Source organism: Neofelis nebulosa, chromosome 17 (genome assembly GCF_028018385.1).
Source record: "Neofelis nebulosa isolate mNeoNeb1 chromosome 17, mNeoNeb1.pri, whole genome shotgun sequence".
NCBI lineage: Eukaryota > Metazoa > Chordata > Mammalia > Carnivora > Felidae > Neofelis > Neofelis nebulosa.
In genome coordinates this window covers 7,275,071-7,298,137 of record NC_080798.1, presented here as the reverse complement: position 1 = coordinate 7,298,137, position 23,067 = coordinate 7,275,071, and the positions used below count along the sequence as shown (strand labels likewise).

Sequence of the window (23,067 nt, the reverse complement as noted above, 5' to 3'; positions counted from 1 at the left end):
AAGACAAATATCCTATGACTTCACTCACAGGAGGACTTTAAGAGACAAAACAGATGAACATAAGGGAAGGGAAGCAAAAATACGACAAAAGCAGAAAGGGAGACAAATCTTAGGAGACTCTTAAATACAGAGAACAATCTGAGGGTTGCTGGTGAGGTATTGGGTGGGGGTGGGGGTTAAATGGGCAAGGGATATTAAGGAGGGCACCTGTTGGGATGAGCACTGAGTGTTCTATGCAGGCGATGAATCGCTAAATTCTATTCTTGAAATTATTATTATGCTATATGTTAACTAATTTGGATTCAAAAAGAAGGAAGAAGAAAAGAAAGGAAACATCAAAAAAGAGAGAAAAAAGATCTCTTTAACATTCTCTGTTTTAAAAATAATATTATGAGATTTATAACAATATAGTATGGGGTTGAATTATGGGCTTATCCCAACCACATTACGGTAGAAGCAAAATGTTACAAAGGGGCTGCATAATTCAAATTAATAATAACAAAGATTTATCCATCCCCTCACTTGCCCTCTCCCGCCATTGGTGCAGAACCACCAGGAAGCTTCTCGGGGAGCAGAGGTGAAGGGACTTTAGTTCTGGAGAAGAGGCAGGGCCACGCCATCCAGCACCGCCTTGCTCCACAAGAGCTGTGCCAGGGTGAGTCTCGGGATGCGATAGCTGGATGGATCTTCAGCCGTCAGGCATCGGCATCACGGCGAGGAAGGGGGCTCACTTACAACCTGCAGCCTTATGCTCTTTGGAGCCTCTGAACCTGGTGGAAAACACAGTTCCGAAAGGAGAGACTAGTTCCATGGAGGGTTTGCTCTGGAGAGGACAAGGAATGTGACGTCACCCAAGGGGTCACCCAAATCCGGGACGTCTTGAGAAAGGGCTTCTCACCTGGTGTAGTAGATCCAGGTGAGGCCATAGGTGAGAAGGAAGCCAACCCCCATGAGGGCCCCTCTGAGCAGGGTGAGGACAAGAGGCCAGGTGTTCCACGGCTCCCCAGATATCGGGGGGCAGGAACAGGAGATTCCTGGGGCAAGAGGATGGGAGTGAGTTTCCTTAAGTCCACACCTTGGTCCTGTCCACAGCCCCACCTCGGAATGCAGGTGTCCTGCGTGCACTCACCCTGCACAATTAGGTTCAGGGAGACGTGGTTGGAGCCCCACGGGTGCTGAGCTCGGCAGGTGAATTCTCCTCCATCCCCCAAGACCAGCCGGGGCAGCACTAGGACCCCGGGATCTGAAGGCTGGGAGGGGCTCAGGGTCAGGCTTCCCCGGGACCAGCTCAGCCTGGCGGGGAAGTGGCTGTCAGTGTCACAGACCAGGCGTAGGGACTGGCCCTCCTCAACTCGCAGAGAGGTGGCATTGCCCAGGGCCTCTGGGACTAGGGGACAGAGAGAGTCAGAAGGGCAGGACTGAGAGCCCCTTCTCTCCCTCTGTCCTTCCACAGACATGGGGGGTGGAATATAGTGTCTCATAGACAAGTGTTCCAAGCTAAGGCAAGTAAGAGTGAAGAGCCATCGGGGAGGTGGGGACAGGTACCCGGTGATCCCAGGACAGACAGATGGACCGCTGAGCAAGAGTTGGCCATGTCTAGACCTGGCAGAGAACATCCCAGGACGTGGACTTGGTGCATGATGCCGAGGAGGGGTGTGGACACAGGTAGGTCTGACCACTTGCAGGGAAGATTCGGAGGCTCACACACAGGTGATGCTCTCAGCCTTTCCTCTGAGGGCCACGGGGAGCCATGGGAGGGTTTTGAGCAGGGGAGGAACAGGGTCCGATCTGGGGCATGTAGAGACGCATTTGGGCACAACTGCAGCGGGCAGGACGGGGAGGGGACAGAGACTGAACAGAGAAGGCTGGACCAGGGTGCAGGTGGTCTCACTGTGTCCAGGTAAGAGAGACAGAGGCCCGAGGCGGGGCTGCTGCTGTGGGGGTGGAGGAAGACAGCCACTGTGACATTTTCAGGAAGTCCAGTTTGCAAAACTCACTGAGTCATGGGGAGTGTTGGGCGAGGCACAGAAATGTCTAAAGTGACTTCCAGGATATTGACTCAGGTTGTTCAGGAGGAAGGCCCTCCCACCAGTGGCAGGGGAGTGCACTCAGGACAATCAGGATGGGACAGAGATCTGTGAGGGTCTTCAGGGCAGACGTAGGACTGGAAGCACCAGGGGACGGGCTTACCCACGGGGTCACGCAGGAAGCAGCCAGAGGCCCGGAGCCTGGCAACAGGAAGCTGTATTTAAGATGCCTTGTGGGACAGTGTAATGTCATGGTCACAGGAGAAGCGGAGAATCAGGAAAACGGAATGATGGCAATGAGGCGAGAGAGGTCAGGGGAGAGGAGGCAGCCGTGGTGACAGCAAATGGTGGAATAGGACTCACAGTGATTCTAGAGAGTCCGGCCAGGGGGCGGGACCAGGGAGGGGATAAGGAGCCATGGGGTTTCATTCCATCAGACCCTTACAACATTCCTTTATCTGACCTCTGAGACATCAGTTGTGCCCCAGGTCTCTCCCACCTGTGCTATTTCCCCTGAAGATGCGGATGATCATGTTCTGCGGAGCATCTGGAACAGAAACAAATAATTGGTCACCTGCAGTATTGTGAGGTGGTCACGAGCGGGGGGGGTGGGGGGGGTGGGCCGGGTATTCTCTCCATTTGAACCTGTGCTTCCAAGAATACTCCCTAAGTATCCCGCCCAAGCCCTGCCTCCCCGACCCCCAGCACCCACTGTCCTCAGGGACCCTGGCGTCCTGGCCTGGCACTCACAGGACACGTTGAGCTGGATGGTCCTCTCTGTGCTCACGTTAGCTCCGGGGAATCTCACTCGACAGGTGAGGTCGGTGCCGTGGTCCTGGGGCCCTGGGGTGAGCGTGAGCACTGAGGAGAAGTGTGTCCTGTGGCCCAGGGAGGTGAGGGCATCCCCGATCCAGGAGAAGGTCGGCGGCGTCCCCTTCTTACAGGCCCAGGGCACGCTACAGGTAATCTTCTTGGGCTGGCCAGATTCTAGGGGCCCCTGGATGTGGATGTCAGGTGTCCGTGTGAGAGCTGAGGGAGAAAGAGAGACAGAGACCCAGGCCCTGCGTGTGCCCCCAGAAGCAGCCTCTACACCAGGCCAGCCGTTTCCTCCCAGCCAGGATGGAAATCAGGGGGTCCCCTCCCGGGCCTGCCCTGGGGCCCTCAGGACCCATGCATGTCCTCTCCTTGACCCCACTCCTTACCTGTCACACGCACAGAGAGCCGGTTCTTTAGGAAATTGTATCTCACAGACGGCCCTCTCTCCACCCTAAAGAAGTATGCCCCCGAGTCCCTTCTCTGTGCGTCTCTGATGTCCAGGGAGCAGTCGTAGTCCCGGGGGTTTCCGAGGAGGCGGAATCGGCCCTGGGTCTCCTTCTGCACTTTTCGACCTGGGTTGTTTGTGGCCACTGGAGCATCCTGTGCTACATTGGCCCCTTCCCGGAACCAGTAGCCATACACAGGGTAAGAGTCATTCCAACTATTCAGGGGATAGAGGAAATTGCAGGGCACGGAGACGCACAGACCCTCCTGCACCACCAGTGACTCCAGAACCTGCAGCCAGTATCTCCTCTCCTGAGCCCGGGACCCTGCAGGGAATCGAGGGTCAGTAGCGGCCCCGCCCGCCTGGCCCTCTCCCCTCCGCCCACTCACCTGCCCACAACAGGGGCAGCAGCAGAGGCAACAACATCTTAGAGACAGATGTCTGGGCTTCCTGTGGGTGAAGAAGGGAAGGCAGAGGGAGGCTGAGGGGGGCCCACGGGAAGCTGGGGAGGAGCACCAGGCCTCACGATTTCGCAAAAGGGGAACTGCCGCTGCGGAGCTCACCTCCCATCTGCAAGGTGCTGGTGACCCCCCGCACTCTCTCCTGGAGACCCAGGGAGGAGAGACCAGGAGCAGAACGCTGTGTCCTGCCCCCCATCTCCACTCTTCCCTCCACCAACGGGGCCTGGACCAGGACCTCTGAGAGCATGTGAGGCATGGGACACTGTGAGTCTCCTAAGATCTTCCCATCTGAGGTGTTGTCTGAGCAGTGTTGTCTACACCAGGGAGCTAGTCAACTGCTGTCTACACCTGGAGGGTCAGAGCCTTATCCAGACCCTCGAGTGGTCGGTCCTGCAAGGTGGAGGACTCTTGAGGTCTGTGAACATCCGGGGTAGAAGGAAAGAAGGGATGCTGGGTGAAGTGAAGGCAGGAACCACTCATTCATTCATCCATTCCCCAAATGCTTAGTGAACATCTGTGTTGGGGGAGCTGGAAACACGACAGATGAGTCTGACCAGGTCAATCCGGTGACAGGGTCCCCACCCATGGTACCACTTCCTCCCTAGACGACGGTGCTGTCCCCGTGGGGTGCAGAGCTGCAGGCATCTGTGACTTTGCTATGTGTCCTGGTGGCCTACTGGTTATTTTCTAAAAATCCAAGTGCAGGATTATTTTGGACTTGCGGTAAACAGGAACAACTCTTTTCAGGTTGCAGAACTTAAAGCGGTTCCCGTTAAGGAACCACCCCCCATTTCCCCCTCCCCCCAGCCCCGGAAACCACTGTTGTACTTCCTGTCTCCAGGAATTTGACTACTTTAGAGACCTCATATAAGTGGAATCATTTCAATCGGCCATAACGTCCTCAGGGTTCATCCGTGTGGCGGCATGTGTCAGAATTTCTGCCCTTTTTAAGGCTGAATAATATTCCATGATGGGTTAGAACACATTTCGTTTATCTGTTCAGCTGTTGAGGGACACTTGGGCTGCTTTTTACCTGGCTATCGTGAATAATACTGCTACGAACATGGGTGTGTAAATATCTCTTGGCCCCTGCTCTCCATCCTGCATATGCACCCAGCGGTGGGGCCACTGGACCATATGGTAATTCTAATACTAATTACGCACACACACACACACACACACACACACACACACCACACAGGGGAGGGGGAGGGGCAGATAGAGGAGAGAGAGAGAGAGAGAGAGAGAGAGAGAGAATCCCAGACAGGCTCTGCATTGTCAGCATGGAGTCTGATGCAGAGCTCGATCCCACAAGGGTGAGATCATGACCTGAGCCAAAATCAAGAGTCAGACACTCGACTGACTGAATGAGCCCACCCCGGTGCCCCCGTGTTTAACTCTTGAAGGAAAGTCCAAAGAGTTTTCCACAAGGCTGCACCATTTTTCATTCCTGCAAGCCATGTGCATGGGTTCCCATGTGTCCACATCTTTGCCAACACTGGTTTCCTTCTTTCTTCTTTTCAGTAGAACATCTGTCCTAACAGATGTGGTTTAGACTTGCATCTCGCTAGTGACTAATGATGTTGATTATTTTTTTCATGTGCTCCTTGGGGGTTTGTGTATCTTCTTTGCCGAAGTGTCTATTCAAGTCCTTTGAAAATTTTTTTAATGTGTATTTATTTTTGAGAGACAGAGTGTGAGTGGATGAGGGGCAGAGAGAGAGGGGGAGACACAAAATCAGAAACAGGCTGCAGGCTCTGAGCTGTCAGCACAGAGCCCCAGGTGGGGCTTGAACTGGGGACGAGCAAGAGCATGACCTGAGCTGGAGTCGGATGCTCGACCGACTGAGCCCCCCAGGCACCCCAACTCAAGTCCTTTGGATGACAGAGATTTTGAAGTTGTGTTCATGGTCGTACCCTGGCACCCATGAAAGTGCTGGCACATAGCAGGTGTTCAGCGATACTTGCCGGACGAGTCTATGAGTGGGGCTCCTTGGTTAAGCCTCCAACTCTTGATCTTGGCTCGGGTCGTGATCTCACAGTTGGTGAGTTCGAGCCCCGCATCGGGTTTTGCGCTGATGGCGTGGAGCCTGCTTGGGATTCTGTCTTTCCTTCTCTCTGCCCTCCCCTGCTTGTGCTCTCTCCCTCTCTCTCTCAAAATAAATAAGTAAATAAACTTAAAAAAAAAGAAACAAATATTTTTTAAAAATAAGTCTGTGAGTAAATGACTGGCTATCACTCTTCCACTCAAAACCATACAACCACACATATGCACACATACACACACAGGTGAGTGGCATTTAAGACTGATCCTGAAGGTAATTAGGACTTGGAGAGGCAGGAATGGGGAGGGAACGGCATTTCAGGAGAAGGAACAGCATAGGCAAAGTCTCAGAGTCAGGAAAACCCTAACCCGGCTGGGTGTGGAGACGTTGTAAGATGCAGGGAGAGGAAGGGATACAGGAGTACTGATGCATAGGGGCACTTGTACCCCAATGTTTATAGCAGCACTCTCAACAATAGCCAAATTATGGAAAGAGCCTAAATGTCCATCAACTGATGAATGGATAAAGAAATTGTGGTTTATATACACAATGGAATACTACGTGGCAATGAGAAAAAATGAAATATGGCCTTTTGTAGCAACGTGGATGGAACTGGAGAGTGTGATGCTAAGTGAAATAAGCCATACAGAGAAAGACAGATACCATATGGTTTCACTCTTATGTGGATCCTGAGAAACGTAACAGAAACCCATGGGGGAGGGGAAGGGGAAAAAAAAAAAAAAAAGAGGTTAGAGTGGGAGAGAGCCAAAGCATAAGAGACTGTTAAAAACTGAGAACAAACTGAGGGTTGATGGGGGTGGGAGGGAGGGCAGGGTGGGTGATGGGTATTGAGGAGGGCACCTTTTGGGATGAGCACTGGGTGTTGTATGGAAACCAATTTGACAGTAAATTTCATATATTAAAAAATAAATAAATTAATTAATTAAAAAAAAAATAAATAAATGTGTAAGGTGCATTAAGGAATCTACTCCTGAAATCATTGTTTCACTATATGCTAATTTGGATGTAAATTAAAAAAATTAAATTAACTTAAAAGAAAAAAAAAAAAAAGATGCAGGGAGAGGTAGGGACCTGGGTGGAGAGTTCAGTGGGAAAGAGACCACATCAGGTCTTCAAATCTAGCCTGTTTGCCCCTCAGTTTGGACTGTGGAGAGGAATCCTAGGTCTTCATACTGTGGAGAAAGTGGACGATAATGGTGTCCCGAGACTCAGTGTTGAGGACGGAGGGGGAGGCAAGAGACAGGTGCGTTAGAGGCCCGGGGAAAAGAGGAGGCCGCAGGAACAAGCAGGGTCAGGATGGGGAGGAGACGGGAGCTAGGATGAGCTTAGAGGAAGGATGGACAAGACCAGGTGATGTAGTGGACCAGGCAGAACGGAGGGAGGTCACGGTGGAGAACCACACCCCTGGTTCTGGCCTTAGAGATGAGACCGTGCCAGCCGTGTGAGGGAATCCCAGCGGAGAAGAAGGTTCAAGAGGAATGTGGCAGCTCAACCTCGGCCGTGCTGAGTGAAGCAATCCCGGGGCCATCCTGGAGGAGGTGATGGTGGGATGTTGGGTGGTGAGCTGCCCACATCACTCACCTGAGGGATTAACTGGGCGTGGTGTTGGCCTCCTCCACGCCCCCTGCAGGCCTGGCTTCTCCTTCCTGAGGAATCTCAGTCTGAGAGAAGACACTGGGGCCTTTCGGTCTGGTCCTGGGAATGCAGGGCCAACTGATTCACTCCGGTTCCCAGTTAAGGGGCTGGAGGGCAGACGAGGTGGGAGAGTGCAGGTCTGGCCCCGTAGACGGCCGTGAGCACAGCAGGCGCAGCCCGTCCCATCCTGGACACTGTGGAATCCTCACACCTGGTCAGCCTCCCCCCTGCCCTGCCCTCTGACCTGTTCAGTCCCTCCTGCGCTGGTTCTGGGACTCGGCCACAATCCCCACCCTCCTCAGGCCTCCCCTCCCCCTGGGGCAGTGCTCACACGAGGACGATGAGGCGAAGGAGGATGGATTCGTGGATTCATGAGCTTGACTGCTACACCGTGTCCTCTGCTCCCAGCTGGTCTCTGGACATCGGTCCCCGAGGCCCCCCTGCGTCACCGCTGTGGCACCCCATGTGCCTGAGCCGCACGCTACCCCGTGTCCTGGCCTTCCAGCAGCTGGACAGCGGGCTCTGGGGCTGCCTGCTCGGGGACCAGTGAGCCAAATGGCATTGAGGGGTTAGGGTCCACGGTGCAGCCCCTGGACACTCACCCTGCAGAGAGAGGCTCAGGGAGGCGTGCTGGGAGCCCACTGCACTCCGAGCTCAGCAGGTGTATTCCCCTTCATCTCTCTCCTGTGCCCGAGGCAGCTCCAGCACCCCAGGGTTCCAGGGCTTCGAGGAGCACAGGGTCAGCTCCCCGGGGCCCAGCTCAGCCTGACTGGGGGGGTTGCTGTTGACATAGACCAGGTGCAGGGACTGGTCCTCCAGGACTGAAAGAGACGAGCCATTCTCCAAGGGCTGTGGTGGCGGAGAAAAAGAGACTGAGGGTCAGAGAGACAAAGAAATTGATACAGGTGGACACCAGCAGAGAGGGGCAGACTCAGACACACAGACATGGACGGAGATCGAGACTCTGGGCGTCTCCCTTTGGGAGAGGGATCCAGGGAGAGGCACTGAGCATAAGCCCAGAGGCTGCTCAGGCCCCTTCTTTCTCTGCACTTTATATCTGACATAGCTTTATCTCTGCCCGGATGGACTCTGTCTGGCTGGATTCAGGCCCCAGGAAGCAAGGCAGAGGGTCCTGGGCTTTCAGGACACCCGTGCACATGGTCATTCCTGCCCTAAATGCCGCGTCCTTCCATCAGGACCCACACTGACCCAGCAAACTCTGTCCTTTCTTCGGATTTCCACTTGACACTTGTTTACTGACTTAACAAGTCCTCTCCAATGGGGACTTAGTCTTACATTTTTTTTTTACATTTATTTAGTTTTGAGAGACAGAGAGAGACAGAGCACGAGGTGGGGGGAGGGGCAGCTAGAGAGATGGAGACACAGAATCTGAAGCGGGCTCCAGGCTCTGAGCTGTCAGCACTGAGCCCGAAGCGAGGCTTGAACTCACGAACCGCGAGATCATAACCCCAGCCGAAGTCGGACACTTAACCGACTGAGCCACCCAGGTACCCCAAGGGGTCTTACTCTTAGAAACTCATGGTCTGGTGGGGAACAAGGACCCAGGAACAGGAGCTCCCAACACCACCTGACTCGTGTTGAGGTGGTGGGGACACTGGGCTGGGCAGCCTGGGAGCTGGCAATGTAAATGAGACTGGCAGATCCAGGAGGGCCTCCTGGAGGAGGCAGCTTCTGAAGTCAAGTGTGAGAGGCAAGCAGGGGCGGCAAAATGATGACAGGGCTGGGAAGGGCACGGCAAGAAGGAGGAACAGAGAGTGCAAAGACAACCAAGGACAGAACATGTCCAAATAAAATCTAAGAGGACCTACCGAATTGGCGCTAAGGAGTCTGGGATAGAGGAGGGCCTTTAGAGAGGACACCACAGGGGGAAAGGCAGACAGTTTATTTTTAAAAACTCAAAGTGGTGGTGCGGGGGTGGCACCTGGGCGGCTCAGTTGGTTAAGCCACTGACTTGGGTTCAGGTCATGATCTCGAAGTTTGTGCGTTCGAGCCCCACTTCCGGCTCTGAGCTGATGGCTCGGAGCCTGCTTGGGATTCTCTCCCTCTCCCTCTCTGTCTGCCCCTCCCTCCCCACCCCCACCCCCAGTAAATAAATAAACATTTTTAAAAGGTACAAACTGGGGCGTCTGGGTGGCTCAGTCGGTTAAGCGTCCGACTTCGGCTCAGGTCATGATCTCACAGCTTGTGAGTTTGAGCCCCGCGTGGGGCTCTGTGCTGACAGCTCAGAGCCCAGAGCCTGCTTCGGATTCTGTGTCTCCCTCTCTCTCGGCCCCTCCACTACTTGCATTCTGTCTCTCTTTTTCTTTCAAAAATAAATAACCATTAAACGTTTTTTTTTAAATAACATAAAATAAACATTAAAGGTTTTTTATAAAGGTAAAAACTTCCAGTTATAAAATAAATAAATCCTGGGGATGTAATGTACAAGGTGATTATAGTTAACAATACCGCGTTGCATATTAGAAAGTTGCCGAGGGGCGCCTGGGTGGCGCAGTCGGTTAAGCGTCCGACTTCAGCCAGGTCACGATCTCGCGGTCCGTGAGTTCGAGCCCCGCGTCAGGCTCTGGGCTGATGGCTCGGAGCCTGGAGCCTGTTTCCGATTCTGTGTCTCCCTCTCTCTCTGCCCCTCCCCCGTTCATGCTCTGTCTCTCTCTGTCCCAAAAATAAATAAAAAAAAAAAAAAAAAAAAAAAAAAAGAAAGTTGCCGAGAGAACAGATCTTGAAGCCCTCAAAACAAGAAAAAGAAAATTGTAACTATGTACGATGATGTTCCCAGTTTTCCCAAGGCGATCATTTTGCAACATATACAAATATCCAATCGTGACGTTACACACCTGAAACTAATAAGTTGTTATATGTCAAGTTGTTATGCCTCAATAAGAAAAAAATTGAACACGTGACCCAGCTACTTACCTTTCAGGAATTTATCCCAAAGGCATAGACACACACCTGAGAAAGTGGGTACGAGTACGAGATTACCGATTGCAGCGTTTCCGTTAATAGAATAAAACGAACGCCATGATGTTCCGTTAGTGGAAGACGCACGCAGAAGCAGAACCCGCCCACGTGAAGGAATACTGCGCAGTCACAGAGCAGAAGGAGGACCGTCTGTGCTACTGACGGCAAAGGGCCCCTTAGATCCTTAGCAAACACACTGAGGCTCAGAGCAGCCTCTGGACACGAGACACTTTCCGGGAGGGAGCTGGACATCCGAGGCCGACTTTGCTGTGCGTTATGAATACGTGTCCGTGTGAGTAGATTAGCTGTTCAAAAGTACTCAGATAAACGGTTGGTAGGAAAATAAAAGGTGAGGGCGTCCGGAGGTGCATGATAAGGGGCAGTTCTGCCGGGCGAGTGTCGCCCTGTTCTTGCTCTCCTGATAACAGGGGGGAGGGCAGAAGTGGGGGAGGGAGGGGCCGAAGGGGACAGCTGCTCACAGGGCCATGGGGGCCGGGGAGGGGGAGGGCCTCTGGGGGACCCACAAGAGGGACCCGGCCCTGCCCTTGCTCCCTGCACCCTAGGAGGAGCCCCTATCCTACCTGTGCCGTTTTCTTGGAAGACAGCGACGGTCAAGTTCCACGGAGAATCTGGGACAGAAAGACATGGCAGGTTGGCGTCAACGGAGAGGGCTGGTGGACATTGGCCCTCAGTCCCCACGGGAGCTGCATAAATGGGAAGAGGGTGGAGATCCTCCTGACCCCCTCCCAGCCCACATGCCAGGACCCGACACCCAATGTCCCAGGCCCTGACCCCCCAGCCAACTGCCCTCAGGACCCCATCAGGGATCCGGGTGGCCCTGGACCGGTTCTCACAGGACACGTTGAGGTGAATGGTCCTCATTGTGGTCACTCCGGTCCCAGGCAAGGTCACCTGACAGGTGAGCTCGGTGCCGTGGTCCTGCAGCCGTGGGGTGAGGGTGAGCACAGAGGAGAGGTGGGTCTTGGGGCCCAGGGAAGCGAGGACCGCTGACGTCCAGGAGAAGATGGGGGGCGTGCCCTACTCACAGGCCCAGGGCACAGAGCAGGTCAGGTTACTGGGGCGTCCAGACTCCAGGGTCCCCGAGATAAGGATGTCAGGTGTCTGGGTCAGGGCTGGGGGGAGATGGGGAGACACGGGGATCAGGAGGAGGGTCCGAGGTGCAGCCTTGAGAGAAGCCTCAAGCTTTGGTCCAGCCCCTGCCTCTGAGCCCCAACATGCATTACCCCCAGCCCCTCCCGGGTTGTCCTGAGACCCCCAACCTTCCCCTGTGGCTTCTCCCACAATCTGCTCCTTACCTGTCACACGCACGGAGAGCTGGTCACGTGTGTAAGTATATCTCACAGAAGGCCCTCTCTCCACCCTAAAGACGTATGTCCCCGAGTCCCCTCTCCGTACATCTCTGATGTCCAGGGAGCAGTCGTAGTCCTGGGGGTTTCCGAGGAGGCGGAATTGGCCCTGGGACTCCTGCCGCACTTTTCCATCTGGGTTGTTTGTGGCCACTAGAACATCCTGTTGTACACCGGCCCCTTTCCGGAACCAGTAGCCGAGAGCTGGGGTAGACTCAGACCAGCCTTCCCGGGGATAGAAGCATCTGCAGGACACTCGCACACACAGGCCCTCCTGCCCCTTTGCGTCCTGCACTTGCAGCCAGTAATCCCCCTGTGGCCCCCTCCTGGCCCCCCTCTGGCCCTCGGCCCCCTCCCTCCCCCAGAGCAGGGCCAACAGCAGCAGAAGCATGTCTGGGCTTGGAGGTGCCGGGTCCCCGGGGAGCCTGTTTCTCCAGGTCTGTCTCTCAGAAGCTAAGAGCTGCAAGACTGAGAGGAGGCCCCGACAGGAAGGTGACAGTGATGTCAGAACAGCGGCCCTCGTCAGAGAAGGAACCTCGCACGCAGACGCTGTCAGGGCCGGGACAGCCCTTGGGAATCAGCCATCCACCACCGCATCTCCACTGCTGGGGACCCTGGGCCTAGAGGCCAGAGAGGGTGAGAGCCTCGCCCAAATTCACACCCTGTGCAGGGCTTGAGCCCCATCTCCCGCCTTCCTGCCAATGCCCCTCCCTTCTGGGGTCATTTTTTTGCAAAGTGAAAAAGGGTTCCTTCCTTTGGGCCAGACCACCTGAATCACAGGCTGTACATGTCTGTGGAAGTCAGTGTTGCCAGTGGGGCGGGGGGGGGGGGGGGGCATCAGGACCTGGGAGATGGGGGAGGCTAGAAGGGGGTGTGAGGAGGCCCACTGTCCTCCCTCCCTCGGAATCCAAGTGGTGGGCATCCCTTCCCTGCTCACGAGGTCACACACTAGCCCCGGGCACTGCCTCAAGAGTCACTGTAAAACAGTAAGTGTCCAGCACCTGGAGCTCTCTGTGACAAGTAACTGTAATTCTGTGATTATTTGTGCTTTGTGTGTTTCAAAATTCCATTTGTAGATGCCTACATATTACACTTGTATATTTGGGGTGTGTGTGAATTAAGCCTTTGATCTTTATGAAGTGCCCATTGTTTTTAATGTTTATTTATTTATTTATTTTAATGTTTATTTATTTTTGAGACAGAGAGAGACAGAGCATGAACAGGGGAGGGTCAGAGAGAGAGGAAGACACAGAATCTGAAGCAGGCTCCAGGCTCTGAGCTGTCAGCACAGAGCCCGACGCGGGGCTCGAACTCACGGACCGTGAGATCATGACCTGAGCCGAAGTCGGACGCTCAACCGACTGAGCCACCCAGGCGCCCCGAATGTTTATTTATTTTTGAGAGAGAGGGTGCCCGCACGAGAGGGGGAGGGGCAGAGAGAGAGGGGGGCAGAGGATCTGAAGCAGGCTGGAACTCACGAACCTTGAGATCATGACCTGAGCACAAGTAGGACGCTAAACTGACTGAGCCACGCAGGCGCCCTACTAAGTGCCCATTCTTGATGCCTTTTGCCTCAAAGACTCATTCATCTGATTTTAGGACACCAACACCAGCTTTCTTTTGTTTAGTGCTTGCATGGTGCATGGTATCTCTTTTGACATCTTGTCATTTCAACCTTTCTGAATCTTTCCATTTTATTTTTTTAAGCTTACTTATTTAGTTTGAGAGGAAGAGAGAGAGAGACACCATGCAGGGCGGGGCAGGGAGAGAGGGAGAGAGAATCCCAAGCGGGCTCTGCCCTGTCAGCACAGAGCCTGATACGGGGCTTGAATTCATGAACCGTGAGATCACAACCTAAGTCAATGTTGGAAGCTTAACCAACTGGGCCATCTAGGTACCCCTACATTTTATTTTATTTTATTTTATTTTATTTTATTTTATTTTATTTTAATTTTATTTATTTTTATAATTTTTTTAACATTTATTCATTTTTGAGAGACAGAGAGAGATAGACTGTGAGCAGGGGAGGGGCAGAGAGAGAGGGAGACACAGAATCCAAAGCAGGCTCCAGGCTCCGAGCTGTCAGCACAGAACCTGATGCGGGACTCGAACTCACAGACTGTGAGATCATGACCTGAGCTGAAGTCAGACGCTCAACCGACTGAGCCACCCAGGCACCCCTACATTTTATTTTTTTAATTAATTTTTATTTTATTTGAGAGAGAGGGGATGCACAAGCAGGGGAGAGGGGCAGAGAGAGAGAGAGAGAGAGAGAGAGAGAGAATCCCAAGCAGACTCCAGTGCAGAGCCCGACATGGGGCTCGAACTGATGAAACTGTGAGATCATGACCTGAACCGAAATAAGAGTTGGACGCTTAACTGACTGAGCCACCCAGGCGCCCCTGAATCCTTACATTTCAGGGGCGCCTTACCCGCCTCATCACTCCAATATCTAAACATGGGGAGGCAGTCTTTCATTAACTTATGTTGCCTTGCATTCTCCAAACACCTAGGGAGAAGTCCATTCTCTTCTGCGAAGAGATAGGGGGGGAATTTGACCGGCCAGGACACACTACTTACTGTCCAGTGGGAAGCTGGACAAGACACCAGGACACTAGGAAACTAGAAGGAATTGGCAGAAGGGATACGACCAGGACTCTCAAGGTGACTACAGGAGTAGGGTCTTTAAAGGAACAATTTCAGATAAAATGAGGTCGCTAGGGTGGGCCCTAATCCAGTATATGTGGCGTCCTTATAAGAAGAAGAAATTGGGGCGCCTGGGTGGCTCAGTCGGTTAAGCGTCCGACTTCGGCTCAGGTCATGATCTCATGGCTTGTGAGTTCGAGCCCCGCAACAGGCTCTGTGCCGATGGCTCGGAGCCTGGAGCCTGTTTCAGATTCCACGTCTCCCTCTCTCTGCCCCTCCCCTGTTCACACTCTGTCTCTGTCTCTCCCAAAAATAAATAAACGTTAAAAAAATTTTTTTTTCAGAAGAAGAAATTGAGGGGCACCTGGGTGGCTCAGTTGGTTGAGCCTCTGACTTCAGCTCCGGTCATGATCTCATGGTTCGTGAGTTGGAGCCCTGCACTGGGCTCTGTGCTATCAGCAGAACCTGCTTCGAATCCTCTGCCCTTCTCTCTCTCTCTCTCTCTCTCTGCCTCTCCCCTGCTTGCACTCTCTCTCTCAAAAAGAAAAAACACGTTAAAAAATGTTTAAAAAAATAAAAAGAAGAAGAAATTGAGACACGGACACACAGAGGGAAGACCAGGTAAGTTCACAGGGAGAAGACGGCCATCTACAAGCCAAGGCGAGAGACCTCTGCTGACACGTGATCTCAGACTTCCAGGCTCCAGAACTATGAGACAAACAATTCCTCACTTGTATGTCTTGATCTCTGAGTACTCGGTGTTGATGCCTTCCTGTTCCCGAGGCTTCAGCTTGGGAAATCGGAGGAAAGCATAGTGGAGTTCCTGTTCTTCTCCTGAAATGGGGCTAGTCCCAGCAGGAGCTGGGGGGTCTGCAGGGATGTCTGTCCAGACCCGGTGCCGATGCGCCTGAGTGGAAGGAAGAGGAGGAATTTGGAGCCAGTCAGCAGGGTCTGGGAGAAAGCAGCCAAGGGCCAGAAGGGGAAGGGCCCTGATGGAACTTTTATCATTCACCCATTCATTTATTTTTGAATGTTTAATAATTAAGGTTGGCCAGCCCTTAGTCGGTGTTTATCTTAACTGCATTATGTTTTTAAAATTTTTTTGTTTTTTTTTTAATGTATTTATTTTTGAGGGAATGAGAGCAGGGGAGGGGCAGAGACAGAAGGGAACAGTGGGCTCCACACCGACAGCAGAGAGCTCAGTGAGGGGCTTGAACCCATGACCTGTGAGACCACAACCTGAACCAAAGTCAAAGTCAGGTGCTTAACCAACTGGGCCACCCAGGTGTCCCTACTTTTTTTTTTTTTTAAAGGCTGGGAGAAGATATTATCACATTCATCACACAAATAGTAAAACCAAGGCTAAGAGAGATTATATACATACATTGTCCTAAAGACACCTATCTATATAAATGCACCACCGGGGCTCCTGGCTGGCTCAGTCAGTTAAGCATCGGATCTTGATTTGGGCTCAGGTCATGATCTCAGGGTCTTGAGATGGGACCCAGTGTCAGCAGGCTTTGTGCTCAGCACAGAGCCTGCTTAAGATTCTTTCCCTCCCTCTCTCTCTCTGCCCTTCCCCTGATCGCTCTCTCAAAATAAAGTAAAATAAAATAAAATAAAATAAAATAAAATAAAATAAAATAAAATAAAGGCACCATTGAGCCAGGACTCAAAACCAATTCTTTCCAATGATAGTACCGTCCTTTGTCCAGCCAGTGTGTGAGGTGCAGTGCATGGGGTGACAAAGAAAGCAGGTAACAGTTCCTGGTACCACACAGCTTATGGTTTCCAGGAGAGGCAATTACTAAACAAATAGAAAACAAATACGTTCCAAGTTCTACATCTGGGTTAGGAGACATTTAGAAATATGAAGCAAGGCAGGGATGACATATCCCGTTTCTGGACAAGCTCTAGAAGGTGGAGCAGAGGTCAGTTCCCGCAGTCAAGATGGCAACCAGACACCCTCGCCCACACCTGCTCCCTGCCGGTGACGCCCTCAGGCGACAGCAGCAAGAAACAAGTTCTCACAGGGGCGCCTGGGTTACTCAGTCGGTTGGGCGTCCAGCTCTTGGTTTCGGCTCAGGTCATGATCTCGAAGTTTGTGAGCTCGAGCCTTGCATCTGGCTCCTCGCTGGCAGCGCAGAGGCTGCTTGGGATTCACTCTCTCCCTCTCTCTATGCTCTTCCCCCACTTGCACGCTCTAGCTCTCTTTCTCTCCCAAAAATAAATAAGCTTAAGAAAAAAAAAAGAAACAAGCCCTCACACAGGCGCTGAGAGAGGCAAAACGAGAAGTAATTCTCGGATTAAGAGGAAACTGTTGGGCATTTCTCTGGTCTCTGGGGACACAAGAGGGAATAAAACAATAGCTATAAAACAAACCGCTCTTAGGACTTATTTGCTAGAGGAGGTAACGACTCTGACTGTAGTAATGAATGCTGTGCTTACTCCGTGCCAGCTACTGTTCTAGACACTTCTTGTAACTACCCTCCATACTCTTAACATTCCCATGTCACCAAAAATAAACGGAGGTGTGTGCCACTTGCCCAAGGTCACCCACTTTGTCCGTAGGGAAAGATGGGATTTGAATGCAGGAGTCCAGCTCCAGAGTCCATGCTTTGAACCACTATACTGTACTGACTACAAGAGACGTTCGCTTAAAGGAAAAAAATTGAGAATTTGAAGGTAAAGAAATGGAAGATATATGTCGTGATTCACAACAAGATGGGGATTTAGCTCATGTGAAGGGTTCCGTTCCCCAAGATCCACCAAGGAGAAACAAGACAGGGAATTACGTAAACTAAACTTTTAAAGTGATATGGGGGGGGTGGGGGCGCACCTGGGTGGCTCGGTCAGTTAAGCGTCCAACTCTTGGTTTCGGCTCAGGTCAGGATCTCACCGTTCATGCGCTCGAGCCCCATGTTGGGCTCTGTGCTGACAGCATGGAGCTTGCTTGAGATTCTCTCTCTCCCTCTCTCTCTCTCTCTGCCCCTCCCCTGCTTGTGCTCTCCCTCCCTTTTGAAGTAAATAAATAAACTTAAAAAAAAGATTTTGTGTGTACTTGTTCTACCAGTTACGGAGAGAAGAGTTTGAAATCATCAGCTACGATTGCCAGTATGTCTATTTCTCCTTGCTGTTCTGTCAGTTTTCAAGTATACTTTTTTTTTTCAACTTTTTTTTTATTTTTTATTTTTTTTTATTTTTGGGACAGAGAGAGACAGAGCATGAACGGGGGAGGGGCAGAGAGAGAGGGAGGGAGACACAGAATCGGAAACAGGCTCCAGGCTCCGAGCCGTCAGCCCGGAGCCCGACTCGGGGCTCGAACTCACGGACCGCGAGATCGTGACCCGGCTGAAGTCGGCCGCTTAACCGACTGCGCCACCCAGGCGCCCCATCATCAAGTATACTTATTTTGATGAATGGTGCTCTGTTATGGAAGGAATACGTGTTTAGGATTTTTGTGTCTTTTCATGAAGTGATAGAAACCAGATAAATTAGTAAATATTGCACGATTCCTTTTTTTGTTTTTAGGGTTTTTTTTTTTTTTAATGTTTATTCACTATTGAGAGACAGAGAGGGAGCATGAGCAGGGGAGGGGCAGAGAGAGGAAGACACAGAATCCGAACCAGGCTCCAGGTTCCAAGCTCTTAGCACAGAGCCTGACACGGGGCTAGAACTCACAAACTGCAAGATCATGACCTGAGCTGAAGTCGGACACATGACTGACTGAGCCACCCAGGTGCCCCTGCATGATTCCTTTTATATAAAGCCCCAGAAGGGACAAAAGTAATCCACAGTGATAAAAATCAGTGATTTCTGGAAAGGTTGAACTGACTGGGCAGGGGAACAAAGGAATTTAGGGACATGATGGAAATGTTCTACATCTTTTTTTTTTAATGGTTTATTTCTTTTTAGTTTATTTATTTATTTTGAGAGCTAGAGAGAGAGCAGGGGAGGGGCAGAAAAAGAGAGAGACAGAGAATCCCAAGCAGCTGATAGCACGGGGCTCGAACCCATGGGGCTCGAACCCATGAACTGTGAGATCATGCCCTGAGCCAAACCAAGAGTCAGACGCTTAACCACCTGAGCCTCTCAGGTGCCCTGGAAATGTTCCACATCTTGATCGAGAACATGGTTACAGGGCAAACACACTTGTCAAAATTCGCACTCAAATGGGTGCGTTTTATTATACGTAAAGTGCATGTAATAAATGAGGTTGATATTCATCTACCATCAACAGTGGTAGATTTGAAGGATGCAAAATGGGAGTGATGTGCAAAATGTGACTTCGGGGTGCCCCAGTCTCTACCCTAGGGCTCGAGTCACCACTTCCCTACTCAGTGGGTCTCACCCACGCTAAGCTTGGGCCCTTACGCTTCTGGGTAACCAATGCCACAAGAAAAAGGCTAATATTCCAGGGGAATGCAATACTCTGACATAGGAGGCATAAATACCCCCCAACGAGCAACCGGATTATATCCCCGCTCCATCAGAAGCACAAGGATTAGAGCAGTTGAATCAATAATTTAAAACTGGAAGGGCGGCTTCCAAAAGGCATAGGCTGGATAGGAGCTCGTGGTCTGTCACTCACCCCAGAGCCTGAGTCACCGGCTGGGTTCAAATCCATGATTTGCACTGGCTGGGCTGCTCTCTTCCTGAGGGTCTTCACTCTAAGGGAACAGCCCCGGGACTTTCAGCCTGGTTATTTGGGGCGTGCAGCGGGCAGACCATCCCCTGCATCCCACAAAGAGCACAGAAGGAGGCAGGTGGGTGTGGGTCCAGTCTCCAAGTGCTTCCCCTAATCCAAGAGCCAGACCAGGGGCTGGGAAGAGAACCCAGGTTTGGCCCGATTGGCTACGGGATGCTTCACTCCACCACGCAGCCTCCTTCCCTGGCTCTTGGAGTTCCAACCAGCCCGGGTTCCTCTAGCTCGGGCTCTGTAAGATTCCATGACCTCGTGCCCTTTCCACTCCAGGCCTCTCCCTCCATCCCTGGAGTCCACTCTCACCTGAAGATGAGACAAAGGCAGAGAGAAAATAGCAGGGTCATGATGCCCGCTCCCCCGACGGCTCCCAGGACGCCACTGGCCCTGGGTCCTGGCTTATCTGCAGAAAATTTGAGTTCTGTGTAAGCTCCAGTTCCAATACATGACATCCTGTGTCCCCCCGCCACCCATCACATGGCATTCCATTGCCCTGTGGACGCTGGACCGGCCCCTTCCCCTAGCCTCAGGACTAAAGATCTTAAGCCTACAACTACTCCATTTGGGGCCTTAGGTGCCTCCCTGCCCCAGCCCCATCTCTCTGAAGCTCTTGGGGGCTGAATTTTGTCCCTTGCCAAATTCCTATGCTGAAGTCCCAGCCCTCTGGTACATCCCTCCACCCTCACAATGTGACTTTCCTTGCAACAGGGTCTTTACAAAGGTAATCAAGTTAAAATGGGATCGCTAGGGTGGGTCCTAACCCAATATGACTAGTGTCCTCATAAATTGGGGACACAGACGCGCACCCAAGAGGGTGCCAGGGAAACATGAAGGTGGAGAAGGGGTGATGCTTGCACAAGCTGAGGAGCATCAAAGATTGCCAGCAAACACCAGAAGCCAGGGGGAGGCTGGAACAGGTTCTCACAGTCTCAGAAGGAACTGATCTGTGGACACCTTGATTCTATCCAGAACTGGGAGACAGTAAATCTCCATTGTTTGAACTGCCCAGTTTGAGGGACTTTGTCACAGCTTCCCTAGCAAGGGATGTAGTGCAAGGACCAAGCTCCTAGTCCTCCAGGTAACACCCCCCACCCACCCCACCTCCCCACAGCCCCCAGACCTGGCCGCAGCACCAGGACGGCGGTGCTCTGGGCCCCGTGCTCATTCTGGGCCTCGCAGCTGAGTCTGAGGTCAGAGCCCAGCGGCCCCCTGAGGCTCAGGGAACTGTTGGCCCAGGGCCTCTCGGAGCTGGAGGTGACGGTCAAGAAGGCATCGCTGTGGCGTTGAAAAAAAAAAAAAAAAAAAAAAAAAGGGGCGCCTGGGTGGCGCAGTCGGTTAAGCGTCCGACTTCAGCCAGGTCACCATCTCGCGGTCCGTGAGTTCGAGCCCCGCGTCAGGCTCTGGGCTGATGGCTCGGAGCCTGGAGCCTGTTTCCTATTCTGTGTCTCCCTCTCTCTCTGCCCCTCCCCCATTCACGCTCTGTCTCTCTCTGTCCCAAAAATAAATAAAAAACGTTGAAAAAAAAAAAAAAAAAAGAAGGCATCGCTGTGGTTCCCCTCAACCAGCCCCTCCCCCAGCCGCCAGCGCAGCAGGTGCAGCCCAGCGCCTCGCCCACCCAGGAGCAGGAGGGGCCGAGCAGCCGAAGGGAGCCGGCAGGGGGGGAGGGGCAGGGTCAGCAGCGCCTCTGCTCCCCAGGCCCCGGGCGTCCCGCACCACCCCCCCGGGGGTCCCCACACTCACAGACCACAGAGAGACGCAGGGAGATGTGCTGGGAGCCCAGCGAGTTCTGAGCTCGGCAGGTGAGGACTCCTTCCTCGGCAGCCCCGACTTGAGGCAGCTCCAGGATGTGGGTCCTGTACATGGGGGTGGCATTCAGGGCAGGGGACCCCCGGAACCAGTTCAGCTCGGCGGGGGGGTTGCCGGCAGCAGCACAGAGCAGCCGCAGGTCCTGGCCCTCCCGGATGAGAAGGGATGAGGTGTTTTGCAGAGTCTCTAGGGCTTTGGGGGAGAGAGATGCAGAGAGGGAGAGAGGAGTTGGGTGAGGCCAGTGACTCTCTCCTCTTGTGATGTCCACACTCGCTCTGAGGAGGGGACTGGCAGAGTCCAGGCAGCAGGCCTGCAGTTGAGACCGGGATGGTTTGCCCGGGAGCTGCCCCCACCGTCCAGCAGATGGAGGCCAGAGGGCTGAGACAGGGGATACATATGGTGCACAAACATTAACTTCAGGGAGTCCAAGTTTGTGCAGGCCTCTGGCCGGCCCACCGCTCCCTTTGTCTGAACTCAGTGTCCGGCTTCTTGTATGTGTCTCAGGCCTATTCCTGGCCAGCAGAAGCTTAAGAGCCAAGTAGGGCTGCCCTGGCAGAGCCCGGGGTTCCACCCCAGCCCTGGAGAAAAGAGGTTCTTTCCTACCTATTCTGTTTCCTTGGAAGATCCTGATGGCCGTGTTCTGTGGAGCATCTGGACAGAAGGATGAGGCTTCCTCGGCATTCATGGCGACGGAGGAGTGGGTGGTGGGCCATTCCCCCAGGACCCGGGGCCACAGATAAGGGGATTCCCTTCCCGCTTAGCTACCAAGACCCCATTGTTAAACCACAGCCTAGCTCTGCCCTGGCCCCACCCCTCAGGCACCTGGGTGCTCCTGGCCCTCCACTCACAGGTGACATTGAGCTGGATGGTCCTTTCCACCATCACACCAATTGCAGGGAATTGCACTTGACAGGTGAGGTTGGTGCCATGGTCCTGGGGCCGTGGGGTGAGGGTGAGCACTGAGGAGAGGCGCGTCCTGGGACCCAGGGAGGTGAAGGCGGCTGACGTCCAGGAGAAGATGGGGGGCATTCCCCGCTCGCAGGCCCAGGGCACAGAGCAGTTCAGGTTCCCGGGGCGGCCGGACTCCAGGGTCCCCGGGGTAAGGATGTGAGGTGTGTGGGTCAGAGCTGGTGAGGACAGACACAATGTTGGGGCCCCTCGGTGTTTTGTCAGCCCGCCCCAGTATCTTGCCATGCCCGTCTCCACTCCACACCACCCCCAAAAGGCACAGAACCTTCATATTTCCATCTCTGATGCCCCACACCCTGGGGTCTTTCCCTGGGCCCCTCCCATACCTGTCACATTCAGAGAAAGCATATTATATAGATATGAGTGTGTTTCGACACGTAAGAAGTAAGTCCCACTGTCCCCCATGTTGACATCTGTGATGTACAGGGAGCAGTCCTTGGTCTGGGGGTCCCCAAGGAGGAAGAACCGGCCCTGGGTCCTCTCATGCAGCTTCCTGTCTGGTTTGTTTGTGGCCACTGGAGGATCGTAGTAAACATTTGCCCCTTTCTGGAACCAAGATATGGGGATGAATCCAAAGCTAAACCAGGGCAAAAAAAATTTGCAGCGCACGTGGACACACAAGCCCTCCTGGACAGTCACGGACTCCTGTAGCTCCAGCTGGTAGCCCAGAACCCGAAGCAGGGGCCCTGGAGAGAGAGGAAAAGACTCAGCTCGGAGCTTCGATGCCTCCCCCAAATGGGGTTCCCTGTCCCCTCAGTTCACTCACCTCCACACAGCAGCAGCAGGCACAGCGGCATCCCTCTGTCGTGCCCTGGGACAGTTTGCCTTCTGTGGTCCCTCTGACAGAGAAAGGAATCCGTGGGCTGTGGGAGGACAGAGGAAGTTCAGACAGGAAGCCTGTGGTAGGTACAAGAGGCCACAAACCTAGAAAAGAGAACTTCAGACTCACAGTCAGCTGTGATTAATCTTTGAGATAATCTGGTCCCCTTTCTGCGTGGGGCAGGCGGGTCCTGAGACTCAGAGGAGGCAAGGGTCTTGCTCAAGTAAGGCAGTAAGGAAGGACAGGAGCCCCCAAGCCCTGCCTCCTGGGCTCATGCCCAGTTGTCTGTAGCCGAGAGCTGTTAACTGGACAGAAAGCTGGTCCTGAAG

General features: G+C 53.0%; 3 protein-coding genes and 1 long non-coding RNA gene across 5 annotated transcripts; 1 reads left to right on the top strand and 3 right to left on the bottom strand.

Moving 5' to 3' along the window:
- Window positions 1–335: 335 nt before the first annotated feature.
- Window positions 336–3,817, bottom strand: LOC131499885 (sialic acid-binding Ig-like lectin 14). Of its 2 annotated transcripts, XM_058708427.1 has the most exons (8): window positions 3,678–3,817; window positions 3,230–3,613; window positions 2,970–3,056; window positions 2,778–2,870; window positions 2,527–2,574; window positions 1,130–1,387; window positions 899–1,034; window positions 336–770 (listed from the first exon to the last, which is right to left on the bottom strand). In XM_058708427.1, the coding sequence occupies exons 1-8, from the start codon at window positions 3,712–3,714 to the stop codon at window positions 728–730; spliced, it is 1,086 nt and encodes a 361-aa protein (XP_058564410.1). In that variant the 5' UTR covers window positions 3,715–3,817; the 3' UTR covers window positions 336–727. The 2 variants fall into 2 exon arrangements, with proteins under 2 accessions (XP_058564410.1, XP_058564409.1); XM_058708426.1 differs by having other exon boundaries at window positions 2,778–3,056.
- Window positions 3,818–3,874: 57 nt separating this feature from the next.
- LOC131499945 (uncharacterized) lies at window positions 3,875–12,431 on the top strand. The gene is made up of 2 exons (XR_009256116.1): window positions 3,875–4,013; window positions 10,992–12,431. It is a non-coding gene; the product is annotated as an uncharacterized LOC131499945 (long non-coding RNA).
- Window positions 10,176–12,186, bottom strand: LOC131499893 (sialic acid-binding Ig-like lectin 8). The gene is given in 3 exon segments (XM_058708444.1): window positions 10,176–11,057; window positions 11,283–11,561; window positions 11,745–12,186. Coding segments are annotated over 3 exon segments (1,041 nt in total). The 3' UTR covers window positions 10,176–10,737.
- A 1,805-nt stretch (window positions 12,432–14,236) lies between the features above and the next one.
- LOC131499932 (sialic acid-binding Ig-like lectin 6) lies at window positions 14,237–23,067 on the bottom strand. Its single transcript, XM_058708529.1, is given in 11 exon segments — window positions 14,237–15,348; window positions 19,033–19,111; window positions 19,450–19,546; window positions 20,264–20,424; window positions 20,695–20,731; window positions 20,734–20,793; window positions 20,884–21,141; window positions 21,553–21,600; window positions 21,798–22,076; window positions 22,245–22,604; window positions 22,685–23,067. Coding segments are annotated over 11 exon segments (1,590 nt in total). The 5' UTR covers window positions 22,716–23,067; the 3' UTR covers window positions 14,237–15,168.

Excerpts from the sequence above, each read along its gene's own strand:
- LOC131499885 (XM_058708426.1), bottom strand. The coding sequence starts at position 3,714 with ATGTTGTTGCCTCTGCTGCTGCCCCTGTTGTGGGCAG. Across the intron at positions 3,057-3,229 it reads GCTCTCTGTGCGTGTGACAG|CTCTCACACGGACACCTGAC; the intron begins GTAAGGAGTGGG and ends TTTCTCCCTCAG. Across the intron at positions 1,388-2,526 it reads CTTCAGGGGAAATAGCACAG|TCCCAGAGGCCCTGGGCAAT; the intron begins GTGGGAGAGACC and ends TCTGTCCCCTAG.